This window comes from Toxotes jaculatrix, chromosome 4 (assembly GCF_017976425.1).
Source record: "Toxotes jaculatrix isolate fToxJac2 chromosome 4, fToxJac2.pri, whole genome shotgun sequence".
Lineage (NCBI taxonomy): Eukaryota > Metazoa > Chordata > Actinopteri > Toxotidae > Toxotes > Toxotes jaculatrix.
The window spans coordinates 24,028,813-24,053,331 of NC_054397.1; the positions used below are offsets into that span (position 1 = coordinate 24,028,813).

Here is a 24,519-nt window from a genome sequence, read left to right on the forward strand (position 1 = left end):
AAAATCAATGCCTGTGAACACAGTAACAATACATCACATATGCTGACTTCATGGGGATCAGTGAAACCTCAAATACCTTTGGCTTAGTTCACAGAAAGTCAAAAAATTGAATATTTTCTATCGAATAAAATATAGTACCTACAAAAATATATGAAACAATCAGTATATATACATGACAGCCTGCAGTACCGAAAGAAAAGCCCGGTAAATTCAAATTATTTTTAGCTGAACATTATGTAACTGGCCCCCCAGTTAGTTGGTAGTGCACAAGACTCAATCTCTCGAGATTGTGGGTTTGAGCCCCACTCTGGGCGGCACCACCTCCCATGGGCCCACCACCCATGGGAGGTGCCGTAGGACTTCGGTGCATTGTGGACTGGGTGGCAATCGCCCCTGCGGCCTGGGCCTGGACCCAGATAAGCGGCAGATGATGACATGACATGACATTACGTAATTTCATAAACTATATATCATCAGTAAAACAAAAGCGATGCGAGGAAACATCACAAAACATATACTTTATGTTTTGTGATGAAAACTCAAAATTCCTTCCTAAACACTAAGTCAAGTCCCTAAACAACCCAACTTGTCACAATTGACATTGACTGTGGGCTCAGTTTCATTCAGGCAGCCCATTAAGTCATGACAGTGTGACAGTGGGCCAGCAGGAACAATATCAGGACTCCGAGACTGAAGAAGCTGAATGGAATTCAGCCATAGCATTCAATACAGTATTGTATTGTATTGTATTGTATTGAATGTAACACTTTATAATGTTTTTTAAGCCTGAAGTGAACACAAATTTTACAACACGCTAGGATTTGAAACTGCACCCTGATGTGTAGTTTCCAGAAATTATCCGGCCATGTTGTTTGTTGTACCAACTCGTGAGCTGAATAGTGAGTTCCTCCTGTGTTTCAGCCGTCTCAGCATCTACTGATGATTTATAGATTCCCAAGAAATGATGTGCAGATATTTATGGTCCCTAAATAACTGCAAAACTAATAACATCCCAATCAGCCTCAGATGTTACTTCCTCTTTAGCACTAATTAGCCTGCTGAAAAATGGTGAATATAATAAACATCATAGAGAGCCAAAGTCCTGGTGCTGGGTCTGGGCTAGGCTCTGTTCCACCGGCCTCTGTGACCCAGTACAGTCTCTCATGCAGTATTTCTTTCATCTGCTTTTATGAGAAAATGAAGTTTGTTCCTGGAGTTTACTTTCTATACTCTACAACAAATCAACATCAACTCCAGCAGTTGTAAGAAACCGAAACCATCATGATTTACCAAAGTTAAACAACAGTTACTTTGTGTTCCTACTAAAAAGTACAGCTCCCATGAAAGAAAACTACAACTGCAGCAGCAAGGCTTCATGGTGTTTGTTAGCTTGTTTTCTATAACAAATTCTATAAACATACAAATTCTATAAATTTGCATTAGTTAATGGGTGGAAGGTAAACAAAGGCTGAAGAACAAGTGTAGCTAAGGCTGTTCACATCCAGCAGGATCCTTAAAAATGACTCCATCAAAACACACTTCACCCTGTGATTAAACTTAGAAAATCAATTCCTCATTTCTTTTTCTGTCTCTTGCAGTTTTTTCTTTGTAGATATGGGCTCTTTTTAAATGAAAACAGTTTGATGAATGATGAAGAGCAAAAGCAACTACAGTCCCCTCTACAGTATAATTATGGGTACATTTGGTAAATCTGAGCTACAAACCGCAGCAAAAGGAAAACAAAAGTATTCTGGTTGTATTCTGAGTTGTAGTCTTGTTTTATCCAGCGTGTGCTACCCTTTGAGATTGTGCCTGTTATTAAACAGCAATATTTTTCTTCCAGTTCCTCTCTCTTTTCATTTGGATGACTGTTTTGATTATAGCTGAACATGTAATTCAAGCTTTTTAATTAAAGCTTATGATAAAAAAAACACTTTTTGTTTAGTGTAGTATGTATAAGACTTAAATTAAGTATAAATATCTAAAAAAAATATGAATGGAATTATGAACTCAACAGCATCCACTGCATCCCTTACTCTGTTCCTCTGTCATCTCTCCACCATCTCCCTTCTTCTTTCCTCTCACCCTCCCTCACATGGGCATCCCATTTGTGGAAGAGACCCCGGCCCCTCTCCTCCTGGCTCTGGGTGAGTCACCTCCCTGGGCCCCTTCCTCCCTTTCCTCTGGGACTACCTCTTCTACCACATGCTCGTTCTCCTCCTTCTCCTCCTCATCGCTTCTCTCTGAGTCTGACTCATCTGAGTTGTCCTCTTCCAGGTAGCGGTAGCCTTTGACCTGTGGACACAAATGATATGTTTTATTAATGACTGAGGAGAGAAAGTGAGTCACTGTGAAGAGAAAATGTGTGTGCAATCGCCTTTTAGTCACCACTTAAGTATTTTACAGTAAAGCTCTAACCATAATGAGACTTTTTTCACTCCCGCACAACTTAAGGATTTCCTACACAGAGGGCAATTTGTGTGTGGAGCAAATCAGTGTGTGCAGGAGAAATCTCACTACACGAGAGAGTATCCTTTATTTCTGCATGACACAAAAGAATTTCCTTAAGCAAATGAAGTGGTTACATGATGCAGGTAAAAGCACTGAGAGAGAAAAGTATTACAGTAAATCCTCACAATGTTGAAGCTACTTGAAGCACTCAGTTCATTCAGCTAAAATCATTCACCTCTCACTCAGTCCCAGTCACTACAGGCGTGCCCCAGGGCTCTGTCCTGGGGCCCCTGCTGTTCATCATCTACCTTCTCCCTCTTGGTCACATCTTCCGTAAACATTGCATTCATTTTCATTGCTACGCGGATGACACCCAGCTCTACCTTTCAACTAAACCCAACATTACACTTCCTCCCACCTCCCTTACCAATTGCCTCCTTGAAATAAAATCCTGGTTCACCTCAAACTTCCTCAAATTAAACAGTAACAAAACAGAACTTCTTCTAATAGGCACAAAACACACCCTAAGCAAACTCCATAACTTCTCCATTTCCATCGATAACTCCTTCGTCTCCCCTTCTCCTCAGGTAAAAAGTCTGGGTGTCATCCTCGACAGCACCCTCTCCTTCACCTCCCACATCAATAATGTCACCCGGTCTGCCTACTTCCACCTTCGTAATATCAATCGTCTCCGTCCTTCTCTGACTCCTCATTCCACTGCCATTCTGGTTCACAGCCTAGTTACCTCCCGTCTAGATTACTGTAACAGTCTTCTATTTGGCCTCCCTCATAAAACCCTCCATAAACTGCAACTGGTTCAAAACTCTGCTGCCCGTATCATCACATGCACCCCCTCCATCCAACACATTACACCCATTTTGCAACAACTCCACTGGCTCCCCATCACATACCGCATTAACTACAAAATACTTCTCCTCACTTTTAAAGCCATCCACAACCTCGCCCCTCCATATCTCTCCGATCTCCTCCATGCTGCCACACCTGTCCGCACCCTCAGATCCTCTTCCTCTATCCATCTCACTGTCCCCTCTGCCCGCCTTGTTACCATGGGGAGCAGAGCATTCAGTCGCTCTGCCCCCCAGCTCTGGAACCCTCTCCCACCTGACCTCCGCAATACTGACTCACTTCCACATTTCAAATCTAAACTCAAAACTCATCTGTTCAGATTAGCTTACTCCCCCTGACCACAACTGCATTGTCTATTGTCTATCTTAAACTGTACTGTCTTTTTTGTTTTTTACTGTTTTTATTGTGTATGTTTTTTTAATGTAAGGTGACCTTGAGTGTCAAGAAAGGCGCCTATAAATAAAATGTATTATTATTATTATAGCTCCGTAATTCTCTGTATTTCTGGCTGAAAAATGACCTTAATGATCTTAATAACTTTGCAGATTATTTTTCTGTGGAATTGCTGATCAATTAATCAGCTATCTGTGTCAGGTCTATATATGTAACCAAACCCAAGCTTAATGGGAAAAAAAACCCAATAAAACAACTTCACAGTGACAGTAGCACTGAAGGCGTCAGGCTACATTACACCAAGCTCGGACCAAAAAAGGATCTGCTAAAGACAGCACTGCAGTGGGAGACTGAATTTGCTATCTAAAGGCCACACAAAACATCTCTGAACAATATTCATGTACACTGTTGGTGTGACTTCATAACATATATGATGGCCAAGAAAATACCTGCCTCTGACTGGCTGTGCAGGCGTAAAACGCGTATATAATATGGAAAACAAGGTTAAGCTTCTAGTCAGTGGTTTAAATCTTATTTGAAATCCGTGCACCAGGTATATTAAAGTACAGGTAACCATAGCAACATCACGTCTGATTTGTTTCATATTACTTAATCAAGCCATAGGTTAAACTTCAGACACAAAAAATGGATTGCTATTTGAATGCCGTTTCCTGTTCTGCATCTGTCAAGTGGCCTTGATATGAATGTGAAATTGCACTGAGATGCCCTGATGTTTATAAAAAATATTTGACCTGACTCCACCTTCTAAGTTGTTTTTTTTCTCCATGTATTCTCACTTACTAAATAGTATAAATCTCGTACTGTGACATATAAATCACAGTACGAGTAATTCGTTTCCACGGTTTATATATATTTAATAGTGCATGAAGTAATTAAATGTAAAAGCTCGCCCACTCACTCTGGCAAAACCTGCTTAGTCAACTAAATCTCCTTTGGTTTCCTGTTTGCGATTAGATATATAAAGCACATGAAATAACAGCACATGTACAGACTGATTCATACTTCTCCTTCTATATCACAAGACCAGCGTTATTTATTGACATCGTTTGATTTGATACAAATCAACCAGCTGTATCACCAGGGCCGCTTTACCATAGTTGGCCTCACTGGCAGCTGAACTAGTTGCAATTTGTTAAGTAAACTACACAAGGACACCTTCTTCTTGGCCAGTCTAATCTTTGGCTGACAAATAAAATTTGACAAGATGAAACTGGCCAGATTCAGGCAGTCACTCATGACATGACTGTGACTCGCTACCTTGTGCCGTGGCCGAGGGATGCGAGGGAGTCTGGGTCGCAAATCCTTGGCTAGCCGACGCTCCATCACCCAATAGCAGTAGCAAGCCAGCAGTAAGGTGGCTAAAAGGATGGAGAGTTTGGCCTGAGGGGTAGGGACAAAACATGGGTAAAGAAAGGGAAAAAATAGGAACTGAACGCTCTCTAAACACACAGTCACATACCCTCATAGGCAGCTTGGACCAGAGGTAGACTATGAAGATGGCGATGGCCTGCCACCAGTGATAGATGGTGTACACAAAGTCCAGACGTTCTTTCTCCTCAGCATACAGCATACCAAGCAGAGCTGACACACACACAGAAGAGTTCTTGCTGACACATGTTGTGTGTGAACAAAATGAGTGCACAGTATGTACAGACATCTCGACCACAGCTGTTACTCACTGCTGATGCCCGTCTTGTTCAGGGCAGTGCCGAGACCCCACAGCACGGTGATCAATAGCAAAGGGCCCAGGTACTCTGTATACATATGATCCCCCTGCCGTTCCAGAGAGAACGCCATGAGAGCCACCAGCAACACAAAATGCACTAAAGAGCCGCTCATCAGACACGCCCAGCGTGGGAGGCGCAGGATGCAGAGGGAGAGGGAGGAAAAGACGGAGCACGAGAGGCCATAGACGACTATCAGGAGCCACAGTTTCTTCAGGCCCAAAATGCAGACGCCATAGGACTGTGAGGGGAGGGAAGAACGAAAGAAATTGGATGAAACATACATGTTTTACTTATTACTACAATCTGCCTGCTCCTTCATAAATCCAATTTTATTATTTTGCATTTAAAACTACTCAAGAAAAAAATACAATGAAAGTTAAAGCTACTCCACTATTAGCTCAACAAATTCCACTGACAGCACAGTACCAGAGAGAAGCCGGTGATGGCAAACAGCACTTCAAAGCCGCTGTAGATAAAGAAGGGGCAGAGCAGTCTCAGGCGGTAGTCCCTCAGGTGTTTGAAAGGCAGCTGGAAGATGTTTCCCCAGCCGATGCTCCGCAGGTCGATCTCTTCTGTTGGCCGGTACGCGGCACCACAAAGCACAAGGAACTGTGGGTAGCAGCAATCAGCAGACGGTAGTGAGTAGCAGTTTTATTTTGAATGATTCTGATGGACTGCTATGGTTTGTACACACTTGAATTATACATAAGTGTAGATGTGAGACTGCATCTGTTTATCTATGTGTTTGCTCTGTGATAGACTCAACCAATGCATGCTAGTGCAGCTGTACAGATATATAGATAAGATACACTACTCACAATAAGTTAGGGATATTGTTATTTACAGTGCTTTTCCTATTTGGTATGAATTTTAATGAAATAAGTAAAAGTTCCCTTTGATATTACTAATAATGAATGAGAAGAAACACCATTTTCATTAGTTTAATATTTATTACCCCAAAAATTTAGACAATAACAAGGATAGTCCCAAATAACAAAAATTGTCAGTAGTGGGTGTTTCCACCATTTGCTGCAATGACAGCTTGACAGCGACGTCTCATGCTCCTCACTAGCCTCATGATGTTGTTCTGAGGCAATGGGGGGTGGGGTACGGTCTCTGCTTCAGCTGGTCCCAGACGTGCTCTATGGGGTTCAGGTCAGGGGACAGGCACTCCGACTTCATGAAGTCGAGCTGTGACAATTCTGGCGCGATGTGGTGGAGCATTATCATCCATGAACAGAAAGCTGGGGGTGTGCTGGCGGAATTGGGGGATGATGATGGGTTCTATGATGTCTCTGAGGTAAGAACGTGCAGTGACTGAGCCGTCTACAATAACCAAATCTGTTTTGCGCTGACTGGTGATGCCTGCCCAGACTGTTGCACCTCCTCCACCAAAGCAAACCCTGGGGACCATGTTGACCTCGGCGTATCGCTCACCTCGCCTTCTCCACCATCATTTCTATGCAAGGTGACCCGACACTCATCAGTGAACAGGACGGTTTCTTGGTGTCAGTGTCACCTGCAACGGTTGTCTGGCATTCAAGCCAAAGTGGTGGAGTCGGTTGCGAATGATTTGTCTGGAAACCCTAGTAACCCTCACATCTCGTAAACGGGCCTGCAGCTGTGTGGCAGTTGCATAACGATGTCTGAGTGCATAGGTCCTTAGGTACTGGTCATCGTTGCGGTCTGTCACTCGTGAGGCTCCACTCCTGGGTCTGTCACGAACTCTGCCAGTAGTTCTGTGTCTTGATGCAAGTCTGCTGATGCCACTTTGAGACACACCAAGTTCACGAGGAACATCTGACTGCCTGCCACCGACCAGAAGGTGCGCTATGTCCAGGTGGCTCTGCTCGTCCGTTAACTGACGTGGTGTGCTCATGGCTGTTTGAATGATGAACTTGGAATGACTTACTGACAATACCAGCTTTTTATACCCACAGAATGTTGAAATTGATGGCACATTGAAAAGGGTTGTCTTTTAGTATTTTTTGGTATTGGCCCCAATATGTAATGCACACTGTACACAGTGAGACCATTACGTGGAAAACACAAAACAAGGTGTGTCTATCACCCCAATACAATTGCCTCCCTATCCCAAAAATCTCTGAAGTGAAACAAAGACCATATGTATGACATCCACTGAGTCTCTTACAATATCCCCAACTTATTGTGAGTAGTGTATATTTTAGATGGTTATGTACGTAGATAAAGGTAAAAAGTCTAATTTTACTGTATTTACAATGATCAATACATAGGCTTATTTTATTCTTTGTAAACCCAGAGGTTATTAAAACCACAGACTATGACTTTTGTTTAAAAAGTTTTTTTTGGAAATGTAACCTAGAGTTCAGGGGTTTCCTGAGAATTGCACTGGAGGGATTTACAAGAAGCGAATTCTGGCTGAGCATTAGTTTCTTCACACAGTGTTGTGTGTATCCAAATCAATGTTCTCTCAGTTGCTTGACTTTTGTTTTGGTATTTTCAATGAATAGCAGAGAAGCATTGCTGTTTTCTGTTCCTTTTCCAAGATTGAAGAGTAGAGAATTATTGATTGGACACAAGACAATCAAGGTAATTAAAAACAAATTATCTAAACACAATGAATTCGACCGCCCGGTTAGCTCAGTTGGTAGAGCATGAGACTCCATCTCCCAGGGTCGTGGATTTGAGCCCCACTCTGGGCGGCACCACCTCCCATGGGCCTACCACCTGTGGGAGGTGCAGTTGATCTTTGGTGCATTATGGAGTGGGCGGCAGTCGCCCCCGCAACCTGGGGCTGGACCCAGATAAGTGGCAGATGATGACATGACAATGAATTCTAGGATGTGTGTGTGTCAGGGAGATCTTACTATGATCATGGCCAGGAAGGCGAAGCCCATGAGGACGCTCTCCACCTGGATGAGCAGCATGGAGCGTGGCAGGTTGATGAGCACGGTGCTGTTGAAGCCGGGGATCATTCCACTGACCGCTGCACCTGGTAGAGGAAGGTTCAGACATTTGAACGAGAAGCCGACATGTTCAACCCAGTCACAGCTGAGGTGTCTGACTATGAGACTGTATATCTCTGCTTGTTAGAAGTAATCTACTTGAGAAAGCTGAAAAGGGTAACTAACAGAGCAGCTGCTTCAAAGAAAACCAGGATGGTTTGTGTGATTATAGATTTCTGTTTGGAAGAGGTCATCTGAGGTCATGTGTTGGCGTGAACCTTTCTACGGTTGTTTCTTCCTGCTGTCGTTCATAATAAAAAGGAAGCACTGTTACCATAAGTGAGATCATGTCAAGCATGTCAGGAAAAAAAAAAAAAAATCAGCAGTGTCACTTTCACAGCACCTCTTGGAGGCCAGCTTGCGTTTCCTCTAGCACACTGCTAACAACTAATGGATGAAAGGTCAGTACTAGTACATGTTCTATTTCACGCAAACCTATGAAATCAGACATTTGCTCAAAGTCATGTTCACAAGCTAGTCGCCAACCAAACGCCAACCAAACAGCAGACAGACTGCTGTTTGGTGCTGAGCAGGTAGAGTACTGCGGGTGTATTAGAGCCGCTTATCTGAAAACACCTTCCTGTTGCAGCTGGAAACAAGTTGAATACGAGCAGAGTCTGTGGCAGTTCCAAAATAACCAATGAAAAGGGGAACCACAGATTGGGGTGATAATTCTGCGTAGACTGACCCCTTTCACATTTCACATATATATTTTTTTTAAAAAGCAGCTTTGAGTTTAAGTACAGTCTACTGTACTTGCATGATCTTGAATTGTAAAACCTTTTTGGTTTAAAATTACAAATAAAAAGCTGATTTCATCAGCAATAAAGTACACCCTCACTCAACTCAATGCACTCATGGGTTTTGCTGCTACAGTCTCAGCTGGTCTGGTCTGACCAGGAGCTTATTGGCGTCTAATATTAGATAATGCTAGCAAATGTTAGACAGATAGTGCTATATATCTCATATTAGTGAGTCAGTTGCCTAAACTGATGACTCTGCTACTTGTGCTGCTGTTACACCATGTTTTAGCCTCTGCCATTGTCCCAAAATTGTGGCTTGTTGCCACAGTGGCCACTGTGCACTAACAGTGACATAGTCGCCTTAACTGTTAATGCTTTATATCTCACTGGATAGAAAGGAGTGACACTTCATACACTGCTGTCCTGTGGTCATTTGTGTGTAATCATTTGTCTGTGGAGATGAAGTGATGTGTGTCTTTACCGCAGGTTTTCACTTTGCAGAGAATGTGTTTGTCGTCATGCAGGTAGTTGTTGAGGACAAGACGCATTGGAAACTCCGCAAAGACAAAACTCAGCTGATGAGGAAGAGAGAAGAGACAGGGACAAGTGTGGGGTTTTTTTTCTAAAGCAGCACAAGCATCTTTTCTGGTGTTAAACACTTCACACAACAAAAGAAGGCTGAAGGCTCACGTGGAAGATGATGTGGAAGACTGCCTGGAAGACGATGATGTAGCTGTGGCACGCTCCTTTAGGAAGCTTCTTCTGCTCCTGCACGTGCTCTTCCTTGTAGTTGACGTACTCGTAGTACTGCTGCGCCATCCTGCATGTGATGAGGAATTCACACAGACGCATTCATTAAAAAAACACACACAAGCTTATGTGTGTGTGCGTTCATCTGTACACACTCAAAACTCATGGTTTGAATGGATTTGACAGAAGAGAGCCTAACAATGAGCTTCACACTTCTATATGGTTTCTCACCTAGTGATGTAATTTCCCAAAGAGGCCCAGAGAGGCACGATGGCCACACCAATAGCTACGGCTGATGGAACCAAGGTGTAGTAACGCTCCCAGTAATTGGTGGAGACGAAAAGTGCGTAGATTCCTGAAGCCAGGAACATCATCCACTTAGTACCTAGGAATCTGAAAGAGAGATTCAGTACAGAACAGAGAATATATGGGCGGAACAAGGACATTCAGGTCAAGAGGTTTTATAATTCATGTGTGTGTGTGTGTGTGTCTACCTAATGAGAACAGGTGTGTACAGCAGGCCTATAATGGGCGTGACGTTAATGCCCATAAGCATCTTGTGGTCGATGTCCTCCAGGCCAAGGTTGCTGTACTTCACCTCACGGTAGGTCATATCATAATGGAGGATCAGCTGCATTTGCAGAAGGCCTGTAGCACACATACACACACACACACACACACACAAAATACATTTAAAAGAACATACGACAGTCTGCAACGCTGCCTTCATCTTTTCTCCTGTCAGACTCACCCATATACACACTGTACACAATCATGGCTCCAACACTGGCTGCAAGAACATTCTTGATGACTCCCAGCCTCTTCCTCCTGTAATATTTCCTCTCCTCCTCCTCCTCATTGTACTCTGACTGCGGACCCAGGAACTCCTCCATCTGAGGAAAAAAGTGGGAAAAAAAACATATGCTACTGTTTGATAGGAGCAAAGGATGGTAATATTTTATCACACTCCTGGAGCAGTGTGTTAGGTTTCACCTGAAACCTGAGAATCACAGGGACTGATATGTGATTTTCACAGGAACGATGAGCTCACCTGGCCCTGAATGTTGTGTTCTTGCCCCACATTCTGCAGTTCATTCGTGCTGCCATTAGGAGGTGCTATGAGACGATCAGCATCTCTGACTTGCTCTTCTCCATCACTTGCCTCCATCTGGTGACCAAAAGGCAGACAACATTTACATGTTTTCACCTGAATTTTGTTGCCACAAAAATTCATTAATAATTAGAAATCAAATCTAAGGTTGGATAAATGAGAACTTTCGGTATAATTAGGTCTTAAAGTAATTACAGTGTGGTTCAATAAGGCAGTTAGAATTGTGTAAGCTTTTCAGTAAGCTTGCGTCCTCTTTTTAAGGTCTATTAAACTGTCTTGTTTGAAAAGAACGTTACAGCTACAACTGGATTTGAAGAGTATGCTATTATTTGTTATATACTAGTAGTTAAGATTTAATAGTGGTAGTAGTAGTATTTGTGACCTCCATTAAAAGCATTTGAGTATTTAGAGCAAGAAAGATAATGTCCCATTCAAAGTAAAAGGTCCATAGTCTAGGTAAGGTATTGTGTGACAGGTACCGGGTGAATGATTTATTTCATTTATAAAAAATAAAAAAGCAAGGTCTTCCCAGTGCTATATTCTGCTATATAATATTTTCTTTAAAAACTCTCATTCAGCCTGGTTAGCTCAGTAAAGCATGAGACTTAATCTCTCGGGGTCCTGGGTTTGAACCCCACTCTGGGCGGCACCACCTCCCATGGGCCCACCATGGGAGGTCCTACTGGGAGGTGCAGTAGGACTTCGGTGCATTGTGGACTGGGCAGCACTTGCGCCCGCAACCTAGGACCAGACCCAGATAAACGGCAGATGATGACATGACAACTCCCTTTCACTTACAAGAAAAACTGCAATACCCTCATACCCAAATATCTCAAAATAATATATTTAGAGCTGAAACGATTGGTCGATTAAGTGATTGGCTGATTCAGACAAAATAAATCTGCAACTACTTTGATAATCAAGTAATTGATTAAGTCTTTATTTTTTAACAAAAAATGCTAAAAACTCAGTGTCTAGTGCAAAGAGTAGAGAGTTAAACTAAATCTTTTACCTCATGTTCTCTGAGTCCTTTAAAAGCTGTTTGGCAAACTCCAGGTGTCCTGTCATATGACTCTTCTCAAAGCGGTTTTCATCTATCCTCTCTACCATAAAGGCCTGACTGATGAAGTGCTGCTGAGATGATATTAACCTTCCTAAAGATTAGTATCATCTCAGCAGTGTTCTACACTCTTGCCCTGATCAATGTCTCACCACAGTTTTCTGTGGCTTCATCACTTCTTTTTCACAGGCAGTGTGAACTGTGGGACCAGCTGTGTGACTAAACTTTGTCCAGTGAATTCAGTTTGCCACAGATGAACTCAAGTTCCAGACAACATTTCAAGGATGACCACAAGCACACACATACAATCGTGGGACCAGCTGTCCCACTAAACTTGAACCCTAAATTTAAAAAAGGGAGTCTTGTTGGCTTGTTGAGAGTGAATGGCTTTTAAGCAATAGTCAATTCCCTTCAAAACTTTACATGAGTTTTACATAAGAAAGGTTATAATATTTCACAGAAATAGAACTGATGCAAGTGAATCTCTGTTGGAGCGGTGCCCACCTCAGCTGAATCCACCCTTTGGGATTTAGGAAACAGTGATGGGCATTTTTTAAATATTTTCTGGCATTTAATAGATCTCACAATGGATCAATTCCACAACAAAATAATAGGTTGAGGAATCTGTAATAAAATGATTTCTAGTTGTTATCTTAAATAAATCTATTGCAAGGATAACTACATGGTGAAAACACAGCCACTCTATTTTTAAATGAAGAGCCGTTAATATACAACACATATCACAATATGAAACAAAACAGAAACATGGAGTTAGAAAAAAATAAAAGACTGTCTCCTGCTCTCCTGACCAAAAAAGTTGGACTACTCTTCCCTAATAATTTCTACACAGGCTCTATTCTAGTCAGAAGTGAAGTAATATAATCATTTTTAGTGGAAAACAAATCTTATCTTCTATGCTAATTGTATCTATCCATCTATTAGACTCTGTCTGTCACTGTCCCCTTCAGTTTAACTCAACATATGACCCACATTGTTATAAAAGAGGATATGATCCTCAACGTGTTCTCATTACCTCACCTAGACTAAATACGACACACTTCCCTTGCTTTTGGCTTCACGGCCTTCTACCAATTTACGCTCAATACCAAGCGCACATTTTAACATTTTAAACAGGATCGTTGAACACATTATAGATAAACAGACTAAGGTCTAGGTCGTTTTACACTTTGTGTGCTCGAATCCCCGCCCTGCAGAATATTCCCACTTCACTTCACCTCAGTTTTCCCGGGATAAAAGTGTGTCTGAGCTAATGTAACTGTGCTGTAATCCTCTTATTGTGTTGTCGGACATACCTGTGAGGACATCTGTTATAACACTTATCTGAACTAGTGTTTATTTATTTTATTATACAGCTGGCACCAGCGTCAACGTTACAGCTCAGTTTGGTGTCCATACAGTCCTGAAACACACCTGTCCGTCTGTTTCTCTTTTTAAACTCTCACCCACACCTTGGGGAAAAAAAAAAAAAAAACCCTCATCACTCACCATGTTTGCTGCTCGGGGGGCGTCCTCGCGGGCACCGGACTGAAGAGTCTGTCCACCTGAGAGACAGAAAACAAGTAGAGACCTGCACCTCTGTCCCCGTATCACTCTCTGATTCTGAAGCCGTGAAGCTGTTAGTTCCCCTTTCCGACGTAAGGGGCAGGTATAAATAAAAGTTTCGCGAAGGAAACGAAAGTCAGTTTGTCTTCACTTCCTCACAGCGCTCTGCCACAACATTTGTCTTAAAGGGACAGGCAGACACTTAGGACAACCCTGCCCTTCCTGTCTGCTCCTGCTGACAGACAGCACTATAAGTGCAAGACATGAAGTAGGACATTCATACCCTCATAACAACATTCATAATGTTTACACAAAGCACGGTTTGTTTAATCGGAGTAATTCATAACAAGGACACACTTCAGCTTCTCTAACATGCAGATAAAAAGCTGGGTCAGTGTTAAGCACAGAAAAAAAACAACAACAAGATCACAGTCAAAAACATGGTCCGCTGGCACACAGCACAACACAGTCTACACAGGCATCACAGATGAGCAAAGTTCAGTCCACCTTCAACACACGTCCATGTAACCACAACGACCCAGCTATGAGCCTGGATCTCTGTTGTCTCAGGGCTCAAACAGAGTAAACTATGCATACTGTATAAAAAAAGAAAAAAAAAAAGACATTTTGGCTCAAACCACACTGCCACATGTAATGAACTCAGTGCACGCCATGATCCATGTGTTTGAGTTGCTGTATTTCAAGGTTTTTGTACAGGAGTGACACTACGTTGTCTGCATGACAAAATGTATCGCTACCTGAATATCATGTATGTGTTGCAACCTTACAAAGGGGCCCCATGTTTACCTGCAGCCCTTTGATTTGGGATCAAAGTTTCAAATCGTTCTTAGTGTATGTTTCACCCTGCTGCAGGTACCAGATGGTTGGTACCACAGCTTCAACGGTGACAACACAGAATGTGAGTTTCTGCACCCTGAGCAGCTGGAAACAAGCACAAAGCATGACTTCAAAATAGTGTCACATGTCCTGGGCCTCTGTTTTTCTTCTTCCCGGTCAGTTTTCAGGTGACTTCTCGAGGACCAGGCCAAGCTGAAAGTAAAACATATCAGACTGATCCAGAGAGGTCAGTGGATCGCTCTGAGCAGTTTCAAGACATGCTTCCGTTCCACCCGGTGCGTCCTCCAAACCCGTCCTTTTTGTCATCCTCTGCTGCAGCAGAGGAGGTAGTTTGTCTCAGTGGACCCCAGTATTACTTTTATTTATTTATTTATTTATTTTATTAACCCACCCTCTACATTAAAACACCAGTCGCTCATCTTTGAGAAACCAGAAATGCTAACCCCATCCCGTAACCTACAAACACCCCATGTCACTTCCTTCATCAGCGTCTCTATCCACTCCCGACAGCTGCCTTCCTCATCGTTTCCTCGTCCTGGACTGAGAGCTCTGTAAGCTTTCGCCCCAGCCTCTCGTGAAGGTCCAGGTATTTGGCCACGCAGCGGTCCAGGCACACCGACTCCCCCTTCGTCAGTTCCGCCTCCTTGTAGTGTGGCGGTACACATTTCCTGTGGCAGGCGTTGGTCATTCTGGGAGAGAAAAACCCCAGGAGTCAGTCAGATTCTTACAATGGTACATGCAAAGATCAACATGATATGATGTCCCACCAATACTCATATAAAGCCACTGTCAGATTCTTGATTAATCCTTGAGCCTATAAAATATCAGAAAACAGTGAAATAAAGTTTTCTTAAAAACCCAATTTGATGTCATCAGACAGTCCAAAGCCCAAAGACATCCACTTTGCTCTCTCTGGACCAAAGGATTACATAATAACCCAACCATGATAAGCTAACATGAACCACACCAGGACCCTGACACTGAAGGAGCTAAATGAAATTCAGTCATCATTGATTTTATTATTTACACCTGTGCTTTTTCTGCTGCGACATGTCACCTGACACTGGACGACCTAACTCAAATATAGTCATTATTGAGAGAAGCACCTGCAACAAAAGTCCAGCTACAACGGGGCAAAAAAGTATTTGGTCAGCCACCGATTGTGAGAGTTCTCCTGCTTAAAATGATGACAGAGGTCTGTAATTTTCATCATAGGTACACTTCAACTGTGAGAGACAGAATATGGAAATCCAGGAAATCACATTGTAGGATTTTTAAAGAATTTATTTATAAATTCCTGCATAAAATAAGTATTTGGTCAATAACAAAAGTTCAACTCAATACTTTGTAATATAACCTTTGTTGACAATGGCAGAGGTCAAACGTTTCCTGTAGGTGTTCACCAGGTTTGCACACTGTAGCTGGTATTTTGGCCCATTCTTCCATGCAGCTTTCCTCCAGAGCAGTGATGTTTTGGGGCTGTCGCTGGGGAACACGGGCTTTCAACTCCCTCCACAGATTTTCTATTGGGTTGAGGTTTGGAGACCGGCTAGGCCACTCCAGGACCTTGAAATGCTTCTTACGGAGCCACTCCTTCGTTGCCCAGGTGGTGTGTTTGGGATCATTGTCATGCTGGAAGACCCAGCCACGTCTCATCTTCAATGCTCTCGCTGATGAAAGGAGGTTTTTGCTCAAAATCTCACGATACATGGCCCCATTCATTCTTTCCTTAAAACGGATCAGTCGTCCTGTCCCCTTTGCAGAAAAACAGCCCACCTGCTGGTGTTCTTGGGATGCAACTCAGCATTCTTCTTCCTCCAAACACGACGAGTTGAGTTTTCACCAAAAATTTCTATTTTGGTCTCATCTGACCACATGACATTCTCCCAGTCCTCCTCTGGATCATCCACATGGTCACGGGCAAACTTTAGACGGGCCTGGACATGTGCTGGTTTAAGCAGGGGGACACGTCTGGCACTGCAGGATTTGATTCCCTGTCGGCGTAGTGTGTTACTGATGGTGACCAAAGCAACAAAGGTTACCATCAGTAACCTTTGTTAACCCGTGTAGTTCTGGGATTCTTGCTCACCGTTCTCATGATCAGTTTGACCCCACAGGATGAGATCTTGCGTGGAGCCCCAGATCGAGGGAGATGATCAATGACCTTGTATGTCTTCCAGTTTCTAATAATTGTTCCCACAATTGATTTATTCACTCCAAGCCGCTTGCCTATTGTAGATTCACTCTTCCCAGCCATGTGCAGGTCTACAATTTTGTTCCTGGTGTCCTTCGACAGCTCTTTGGTCTTGGCCATGGTGGAGTTTGGAGTCTGACTGTTTGAGACTGTGGTCAGGTGTCTTTTATACAGATAACAAGTTCAAACAGGTGCCATTAATACAGGTAACGAGTGGAGGACAGAAGAGCTTCTTAAAGAAGTTACAGGTTTGTGAGAGCCAGAAATCTTGCTTGTTTGTAGGTGACCAAATACTTATTTTACGCAGGAATTTATAAATAAATTCTTTAAAAATCCTACAATGTGACTTCCTGGATTTTTTTTCCACATTCTGTCTCTCACAGCTGACATGTACCTATGATGAAAATTACAGACCTCTGTCATCATTTTAAGCAGGAGAACTTGCACAATCTGGTGGCTGACTAAATACTTTTTTGTCCCATTGTATGTAATTAGGCACAGTATCCTTCACATGTGTGCCCATATTATACATGTAAGTATTTCAACTGTTATAATAGAGTGTCTCAGTCGATACGATTGGTGATCAGCCAAGCTTCCATCCACATGTAGAGCAGAGCAGATTTTAACAGAAGAGTCAGCCTCCATTAAACCACTGCAGAATGAGAGGGCTCATTAAAAGAACAGCAGTCAAACCTCAAACAGTGAAAGACAACACTGAAAACATGATGGAAATATGTCATTTATGTTTCTGTCATATATGATGTTTTCATCTCTTCGGTGGACATTCGAGTCACATGTGTCTCCTACTGCAAAGTGAAAATTGTACATAAAGACAGGTGGGTGGGGACATCTCTTGACAGACGGGATCTAGCTGCCAATCAGCAGCAGTTAATCGTATATTTGAATAAGCCTTTTCACAGTCAACACTTTGACATGTCACGGAGGACGAGAGGAGCTGTTACTATTAGTAGTAACAGCAACAACAAAGTTACTGGTGCCCCTGAATTTCAATTATGTAATTTAGAAAATCTTCAGGGGAAAAACGCAGATTTGTATAAACTGATTATTTTAGTAAAAGGTTGCTGAACAAAAAACCCATGGAGCCCTTCTCCCTGTACAAGCTGAGCCTGTGTGTGGTGCTTTTTCCACAACACCAACAGTTGTGTCCAGGGTACATTTTGCATTTGTATTATTCCACTATTATGCAAGTTTTCTTTATTTTCTTTTGTTGAGTAACTTAAAATCAAAATCGCTTCACTTGCATTTATTTTGTGTACTTGAAATTCAGGGGTGTTTTGACCAGGACTGTGGATTACTGGTCATTTAAACACAGCCATTATTAACGTCAATAATTATATATGTGATTTTCTTGATTAAGTCAAAAGGTCTGCTATGATGACCACACCTGGCTATTGTTCAGCCCTGCTTTCACATCCACAGCTGGCCACACTCTTCACTGGAGTTCCCCTAAAAATCATCCCTCAGACCAAACTTCTTGTTTTAACTATTAGTCATCTGGACCACAGCTTCATCCCCACTTCACCCTGAATGTTGTGTAGACCAACTCAGCTTGAAAGCCCCAGCTCTACAAAAGCTGTTCACCTGCACTCTCTCCTCGATGACTGCCCACACTGTAAATTAAAATCAATGAATTAACCTTCGTACTACTACACCTGGTCAGACATTTCATACTTTCCACCAGTCTGGTCATCAACACCCCAAAAAAAGAGGAAGACAAAGACGAGCATCAACCACCCAAAATATCTGGAATATCTGATAATGTGAATGATTCACTCGTTAGCTGCAAGTCCATACTGTATGTGAGCATTTTATTTACTTCAGCCGTAACAAAGTGTTATTAATACTCAAACTTAAACAGATTTAAATAATATCTTTCTGTGAAGGAAACAGCCCCCCTGCTGTAAAGTAATGGGATTGCAAAGATGTATTAAACGTTATATATATATATATATACATACACACACACACACACATATTTTCTTCACACAGGGCTTTGCTAGGGACAGGCAATCGTCTTATTGGTGACATTTAACAGATGATAAATTAATTAATGAACGACTTACTGACTGATCATAACTAAATGAAAAGTTAAATAAAGGCCTAAAACACTTCGCTCTATGATTTTATTATGAAAATCTAAAGACTTGAGGTTTTACGTGTAGCTGTAAATTTACAGCTACACGTAAATTTCAAGTCTTTAGATTTAGTTGAATCCATTTATGACTGTTACTGACACTTGACCAGATCCTAAGATCCAACAAAACATCTTGTGCATGACTACATCTATAATCTGCAAATATAAGCTTCGTGTACAGCTGCACACAGTGGAAATGACAGACTGATCAGAGACAGCGAGCCCCATGTGGCTCCTGTAGTTTATAACGTGAGCAGCAGCACCAGCGTCTAATTTAAAGCTACGTCTTCACTCAGCTAACCTTTATCAGACCTTTTATCCCCACATAGTGTGTAGTTTAATACAGACTATGAATGAACGCCATGAGACAGCGGGGTGCTGGCTCACAGGCAGAATAAATGAAACAGCTAGCTGAGTGGTTAGCTTGTTTTGACTTTACCGGTTGTACATGTCGGCCATCATCTCCACCTCCAGCTCCGCTGCCAGCTGCTGTGCCTTCATGGGATCCATGTCCGCGCTTCACTGCTGCTCACACCCTGCTTTAACCGCACACACTCCGTCCCGATGACCCTCTCCGGCCGACAGTCGACAAGAATCCGACCCTCTGCCTCTTCTGTAACCTTCAAACCTGCAAGAAAACACGTGTGTATGGTTTCCTCTACTACTTCCGCTGTCAATAAAGTTGGATTCAGACCAGGGGGAGGGGGGGAGGTGGGTGGAAGTGCGCCCTCTGGTGCCCATGGTGAGAACACAACCATGGTGCTGTCGTCAGGAAAAACAAACACACTCGTTTGAAAACATTTTTTTTAATAAACCACAATTGTGTAATATACATAAAACACACTGTGCTTCATAAACAGGCTCAAAATAAGGTTTATTTTCTACAACAGTTACTAACACAAGCCAATAAAGTTTTTTTTTTTTACCTTAGTCAGTCTGACAGTTCAAATTCAACATAAAACGAACAAAATTGACAAACAGCAAATGTAAACATTGTTTTCAGACTTGTGTCAATGTTTCAGAATATTATTCATGAAAATTAAACAACCATTTGAGAACAAGCATAAATCAAACTAAATGAATGTGCCCGACATTCAGTGGTGATGAAAAGCAACAGAAAAAAGAAGGATGTGAAAATCTATTGTACATAACTTCACATCTCAGTGAACATAAATAAAACCAGAACAGAGAGAACATGAGGTTTGACACACCAAAGTGATGAACTAGTGTTATAAAACTATATACCTAGACAAAGGTTACTCTGCCTCATCTCCAGTCACATCAATCACATCTTCCTCCTCTTCTTCTTCATCTGGAGTTAAATCTGTGTTGCTGAGTCCATCCTCACACCCTCTGGTCTGAGGCTCTTCGTCAGGGGAGTAAAGCAGAACATCCACCTCCAAGTCCTCCACCTCCACGTCCTCCACCTCCACGTCCTCCTCTTCCTCCTCCTCCTGATGGTAGCCTGAGGTCCTGCTGATCCCACCAGCGTCTGACAAAGGTGGACCAGTCCTCTCAGGTTTCTGGGGGTGCACGTTGTGATCTGACGGCAGTTTGTTTTCCTGAGGCAGGTGAATGTCACTGTGAGACGAGCCTTCGTCATTGGCTGCAGTCTGCTGTGATGTATTTGACACTCCTGTATCGCATGTTGTTCCTGCAAGAAACAAAGAAGAAACTAACACCGATTATCCAGACGGACACTGTGTTCGCAAGGTAGCTGTGGAAATTAACAAAGTGCAGTACATTATTTTATATTAGTTACTTTTCAGATTGAGATTTTTACATAAAACATAATGTGATAAGGTTTTAAAATCCAATGTACTGATTAAACCTGTGGTTTCCAACATATATGGCTCCTGCAGAGAGGTGCCAGGAAGCGGCTGTGCCCCGCAGAGGTGGGGCGGTTAACCAGACGTACATCTGCAAACCCAACCAGTTGATCCTCCTCTTCAAAGTCATTTCTCTTCCAGCTCTCTTTCACGTCAGTCCCACCTTCCTGTGGCGTGTCCCAGGCTGTTTTTGAGTGTGGGATCCTCTTCGTTGCATTGTTCTGGTGCACCAAACAGTAATGAGCTCGCTACTGTCGCATGAGGCCAGAGGCCCACTGATCCGTGACGGCTGGTGAGATCTGCAGCTGCAGCTGCTGTTCATTGGCCCCAAAGGCCACAACAGACAACAGTGACCTCACTCCACATCAAAACCAAACACTGACAAACATGACAAAGGAGATGTGTCTGTTTTATACCAATGTTTTCAAATGCTTGGTTAACTGTCCCACCTCCATTAAAGAGCAGCGCACGGCCTCTTCCGTGACGGTCTCCCACATGCTGGATGAGACAGCCCTGAACAGGGCCACTGATGCATGACGAAGCAGCAGTGTGTGGATACAGTAACCTATTTGGCAGTTACTGTGTCCATGTTACTGATAATACTTCTGTTCTTTTACTTAAATTAACATATGAATGCAGGATTTGTACTTATAGTGTAGTGGAGTATTATACATTGCTGTATTGATACTTTCACTTCTGTAAACATCAGATACCACGAAAGATAAACTGAAAAATATTTTTTTGTGATTTGCCTTTAAACAGGGTTTTTACCAGAACTTCGTTTTTTGAATGCAGGGCTTTACGTCTCTTCGTAGCTTTTCATAAAACCAGCCCAAAATTATTACTACAGTTACTGTATCCTGTGGTTATTGCTGTATGTCATTCTTAATTTTACCACCAGATAGCACCAAAGTGTGGACTTTTCTAATCATACACATAGTTGATTTAAGAATCAATCATGTTCTTTTTCAGCCTAAACAAGAAATCAAACGAAAAGATTCAGTGGTTCAATAACTGGAGGTCAGTTGCTCCCAGGTTTCTGATGTTTTCTGACTGTACACAGCAAAAAAAGAAAAAAAAGGCTTCAAAATCTGTCAGAACAAACATCTTACCTTCATCAGAACTCTCCAGTGGCTGCTCCCTGTCAGCTGCTAACCCGGCCACCTCTTCATCCACAACGTCAAAGGAAAACTCGGCATGATCTTCACCACCAGGCGAACTCTTCTCCATCCTAGCTGAGCCATCTGTGTCATCTTGCTGTGATTTCTTACTCACATCTGTTGATTCATTGAAAACTTGATTGTGATTTTTATCAACTGTGACACTGACGATGACCTGAGATTGTTCACTCCCGCCCCTGTCTCGAGGCTGAGTGATGTCCCTGTCCACCTCTATCTCCTTTGGTGGTTCTTTCCAGGTGCTGTCTCTGTTAGCCATCCCTTCACCTTCTGCACCTCGGACACCTTCATTCGTTTCCTGGCTCTTATTTGACTTCTTTGTTTTTGAGTGCTGCATAAGCTTTTGAAACTCCTTCGGAGAGACCATCTGTGGCCGTTTGGATGTCCCATGTTTTCTTACTTGTGGGATTATGTCAGTGTCTGCCTCAGACTTGCCAGTTTTCTCCACACTGGTGGTCTTCTTCACTGGAATTACCTCCACTTCTGTACTTCTATTTATCCACCTTTTTTTGCATGTTTGCTTTGTTTTGTCCAAATCTTCCTTTGCCAAATTGTTGTCCGTTGTCTGCTGACTTTCTCCACTGTGGTTCTTCTTTTCAGCGACAAACTGATGACTGATGTTCAGAGGAGTACGCTCTTCAAGTTTTCTTTTTGAATGTCTCCCACGTTTCCGGCTTGTGACTCCTGGTATATTGTCTGTCTTAACTCTGTGGACAATGGGCTTTGCAACCAAAACATTTTCTGAGCTTGCGTCCCATGGTGACTCTTGATTTTTTTTTAAAAAACCCCTGGTTCTGACCCGAGTTGGGTAAGTTTTCACCCCAGACATTTTCTCTCTCAGACTTTCTGTGATGGGTGACTGTTGATTTGGTTTCCCTACAAATTTGGATGGACAGTACAAAGAGCTGGTGGCCATTGCTCTTTCCTTCACCAGAACATTGTTGCTTGACAAACTCACCTGGCAAACACTCCTGCTGATTTGACTCTTCGTGCTGTCGCTGACTTTCACATCTTTGAATGGCAAGAGAGAACAGGCAGCATCTTGGGGATGACAGGTGCATTTTGTCCTCCTCCTTTTAGGTGGTATCACATCACCTGTAATGTCACCTTCCTTCACCTCCCTGGGGTCAGATTTCAGTTCTGCAGAATTTTGCTGACCAGCAGATACTGTACTTCTCTCTTCCACCTTTTTCACAGTACACGATTCTGCCCCAGTTCCCCTATTCTGTGCTTTTAAGTCCAGATGTTCCTGCTTTGACCAACGGCTGTGGCGTGCATCCTGTGACACACTTTTACTTTTTCTTTCAGTGATGGCACTCAGAGGAAATTGTACTGATCCAGGCTTTTCTGTGAGCCAGGGTCGCCCCTGTGGAGATGGTTTTTGCTGAACTTGATCGTCAAGGTTGTTGAGGACAGGCTGAGGTTTTGTTGCTGATGGACATGATTCTAATGGAGAGAGACATCGAGGGAGCTGCAAATCGTCCATGCAAGGTAAGGAGAGAGTATGAATGGACTCTGTCTCATTTCCGTTTGTCAGGGGTGAAAACTCAAGGATGTGTTGTTCTTGGAATGCTGGGTAATGTAGTTCCTGCTCAGCAGAGAGGAAAGCTGAGGGTATGACTGATCTTGTTGTAGGTGTTTCAGGATGTAGGCATTCTTGACTTTTGGACAGTGGCGTGCTCTGATGGCTCACTCCATCTCTGTGCCACATGGGTCTGACAGATGAGTGATGCTGTGGAGAGAGTTCCTGCTGCTGATGGATTAGCGAAGCAGCAGCCGGTAGCACAGATGAAAGGCTCGAGCAGCCGGGCTGGTTGTGAGCTGTGAAACAACAATGGTTACCTGCACAACAGGTGGGAAGACTGCCATCAATCCATCTTGCATTAACAAAGCTGAGGCGGTTGGTGTAAGGGTGGAGATAGTGGGAGACTAACTGTGGGTGTTTCGATTGTGGAGTGACACTGAAATCAGCATCAGCTGAGTTTGTTTGTGTGATAAAATAAGAAGTCTGGGTTCTTTGCTTTAGTACCTGCTTTCTCTTTAGCACACTGTTTACTGGACAATACAATATTATGAGGTATTTTAACAGTGTGCCCATATTAAGATGTCACAGGCGTACTGATGAAGCCACTAATATTTGGTTTTGCCTCCATGTGTGAAATCATCCAGAGGAAACTATTTTGACAAGCTACAGAAAACACGAAAACATCAACCACCACAACACACTAGACAGTCTGTAAAACTAGACAAGTGTAAAACGTTATATCAGCTTATAAATATATAGCAGAAACAATGAAAACATGTCTGATATTTGTTTTTAGTTATGCCAACTCATCTAACTTTCTCTTGTTTAATTCAAAATGGCTGCTTGTTTCATTAGCGGGAACTCTCTAGCATGCAAGGCATACTGCCACTGCTCACCTGTGCATTAACCAAAAATTTATCAAAAAGGCAGTATCAAAGACAAAAGCCTACATATCATGTGAGGGGAAAAATAAGAGATAACTAATACCGATAATATATTTGAACTGATGGACGATAAAATCGCTGCCTTTTTAAATAAGAAAAACATATCTAAAGCAAAATAATCATCCAACACACCTGTATCTGTGGATGAGCTGCAACTTTGTGT

General features: G+C 42.6%; 2 protein-coding genes across 2 annotated transcripts; both read right to left on the bottom strand.

Moving 5' to 3' along the window:
• Positions 1 to 359: 359 nt before the first annotated feature.
• On the bottom strand, positions 360 to 13,823 carry unc93b1 (unc-93 homolog B1, TLR signaling regulator). The gene is made up of 13 exons (XM_041035349.1): positions 13,617 to 13,823; positions 10,991 to 11,107; positions 10,691 to 10,832; positions 10,434 to 10,587; positions 10,171 to 10,332; positions 9,880 to 10,009; positions 9,671 to 9,764; positions 8,309 to 8,433; positions 5,886 to 6,068; positions 5,412 to 5,697; positions 5,192 to 5,313; positions 4,990 to 5,112; positions 360 to 2,295 (listed from the first exon to the last, which is right to left on the bottom strand). The coding sequence occupies exons 1-13, from the start codon at positions 13,617 to 13,619 to the stop codon at positions 2,092 to 2,094; spliced, it is 1,845 nt and encodes a 614-aa protein (XP_040891283.1). The 5' UTR covers positions 13,620 to 13,823; the 3' UTR covers positions 360 to 2,091.
• Positions 13,824 to 13,977: 154 nt separating this feature from the next.
• Positions 13,978 to 19,544, bottom strand: timm10 (translocase of inner mitochondrial membrane 10 homolog (yeast)). The gene is made up of 2 exons (XM_041035353.1): positions 19,320 to 19,544; positions 13,978 to 15,220 (listed from the first exon to the last, which is right to left on the bottom strand). Exons 1-2 carry the CDS (start codon positions 19,388 to 19,390, stop codon positions 15,025 to 15,027), a joined length of 267 nt encoding a protein of 88 aa, XP_040891287.1. The 5' UTR covers positions 19,391 to 19,544; the 3' UTR covers positions 13,978 to 15,024.
• Between the last annotated feature and the right edge of the window lie 4,975 nt (positions 19,545 to 24,519).

Bases quoted from the DNA above. Each gene is read 5' to 3' on its own strand.
- unc93b1 (XM_041035349.1), bottom strand. The intron at 10,588-10,690 runs GTGAGTCTGACA...TGTGTGCTACAG, and splicing joins TGTGTACAGTGTGTATATGG to GCCTTCTGCAAATGCAGCTG. The intron at 2,296-4,989 runs GTAGCGAGTCAC...TTGTGTCCACAG, and splicing joins TCCCTCGGCCACGGCACAAG to GTCAAAGGCTACCGCTACCT.
- timm10 (XM_041035353.1), bottom strand. From the start codon at position 19,390: ATGGATCCCATGAAGGCACAGCAGCTGGCAGCGGAGCTGGAGGTGGAG. The intron at 15,221-19,319 runs GTAAAGTCAAAA...TTTCTCTCCCAG, and splicing joins ATGGCCGACATGTACAACCG to AATGACCAACGCCTGCCACA.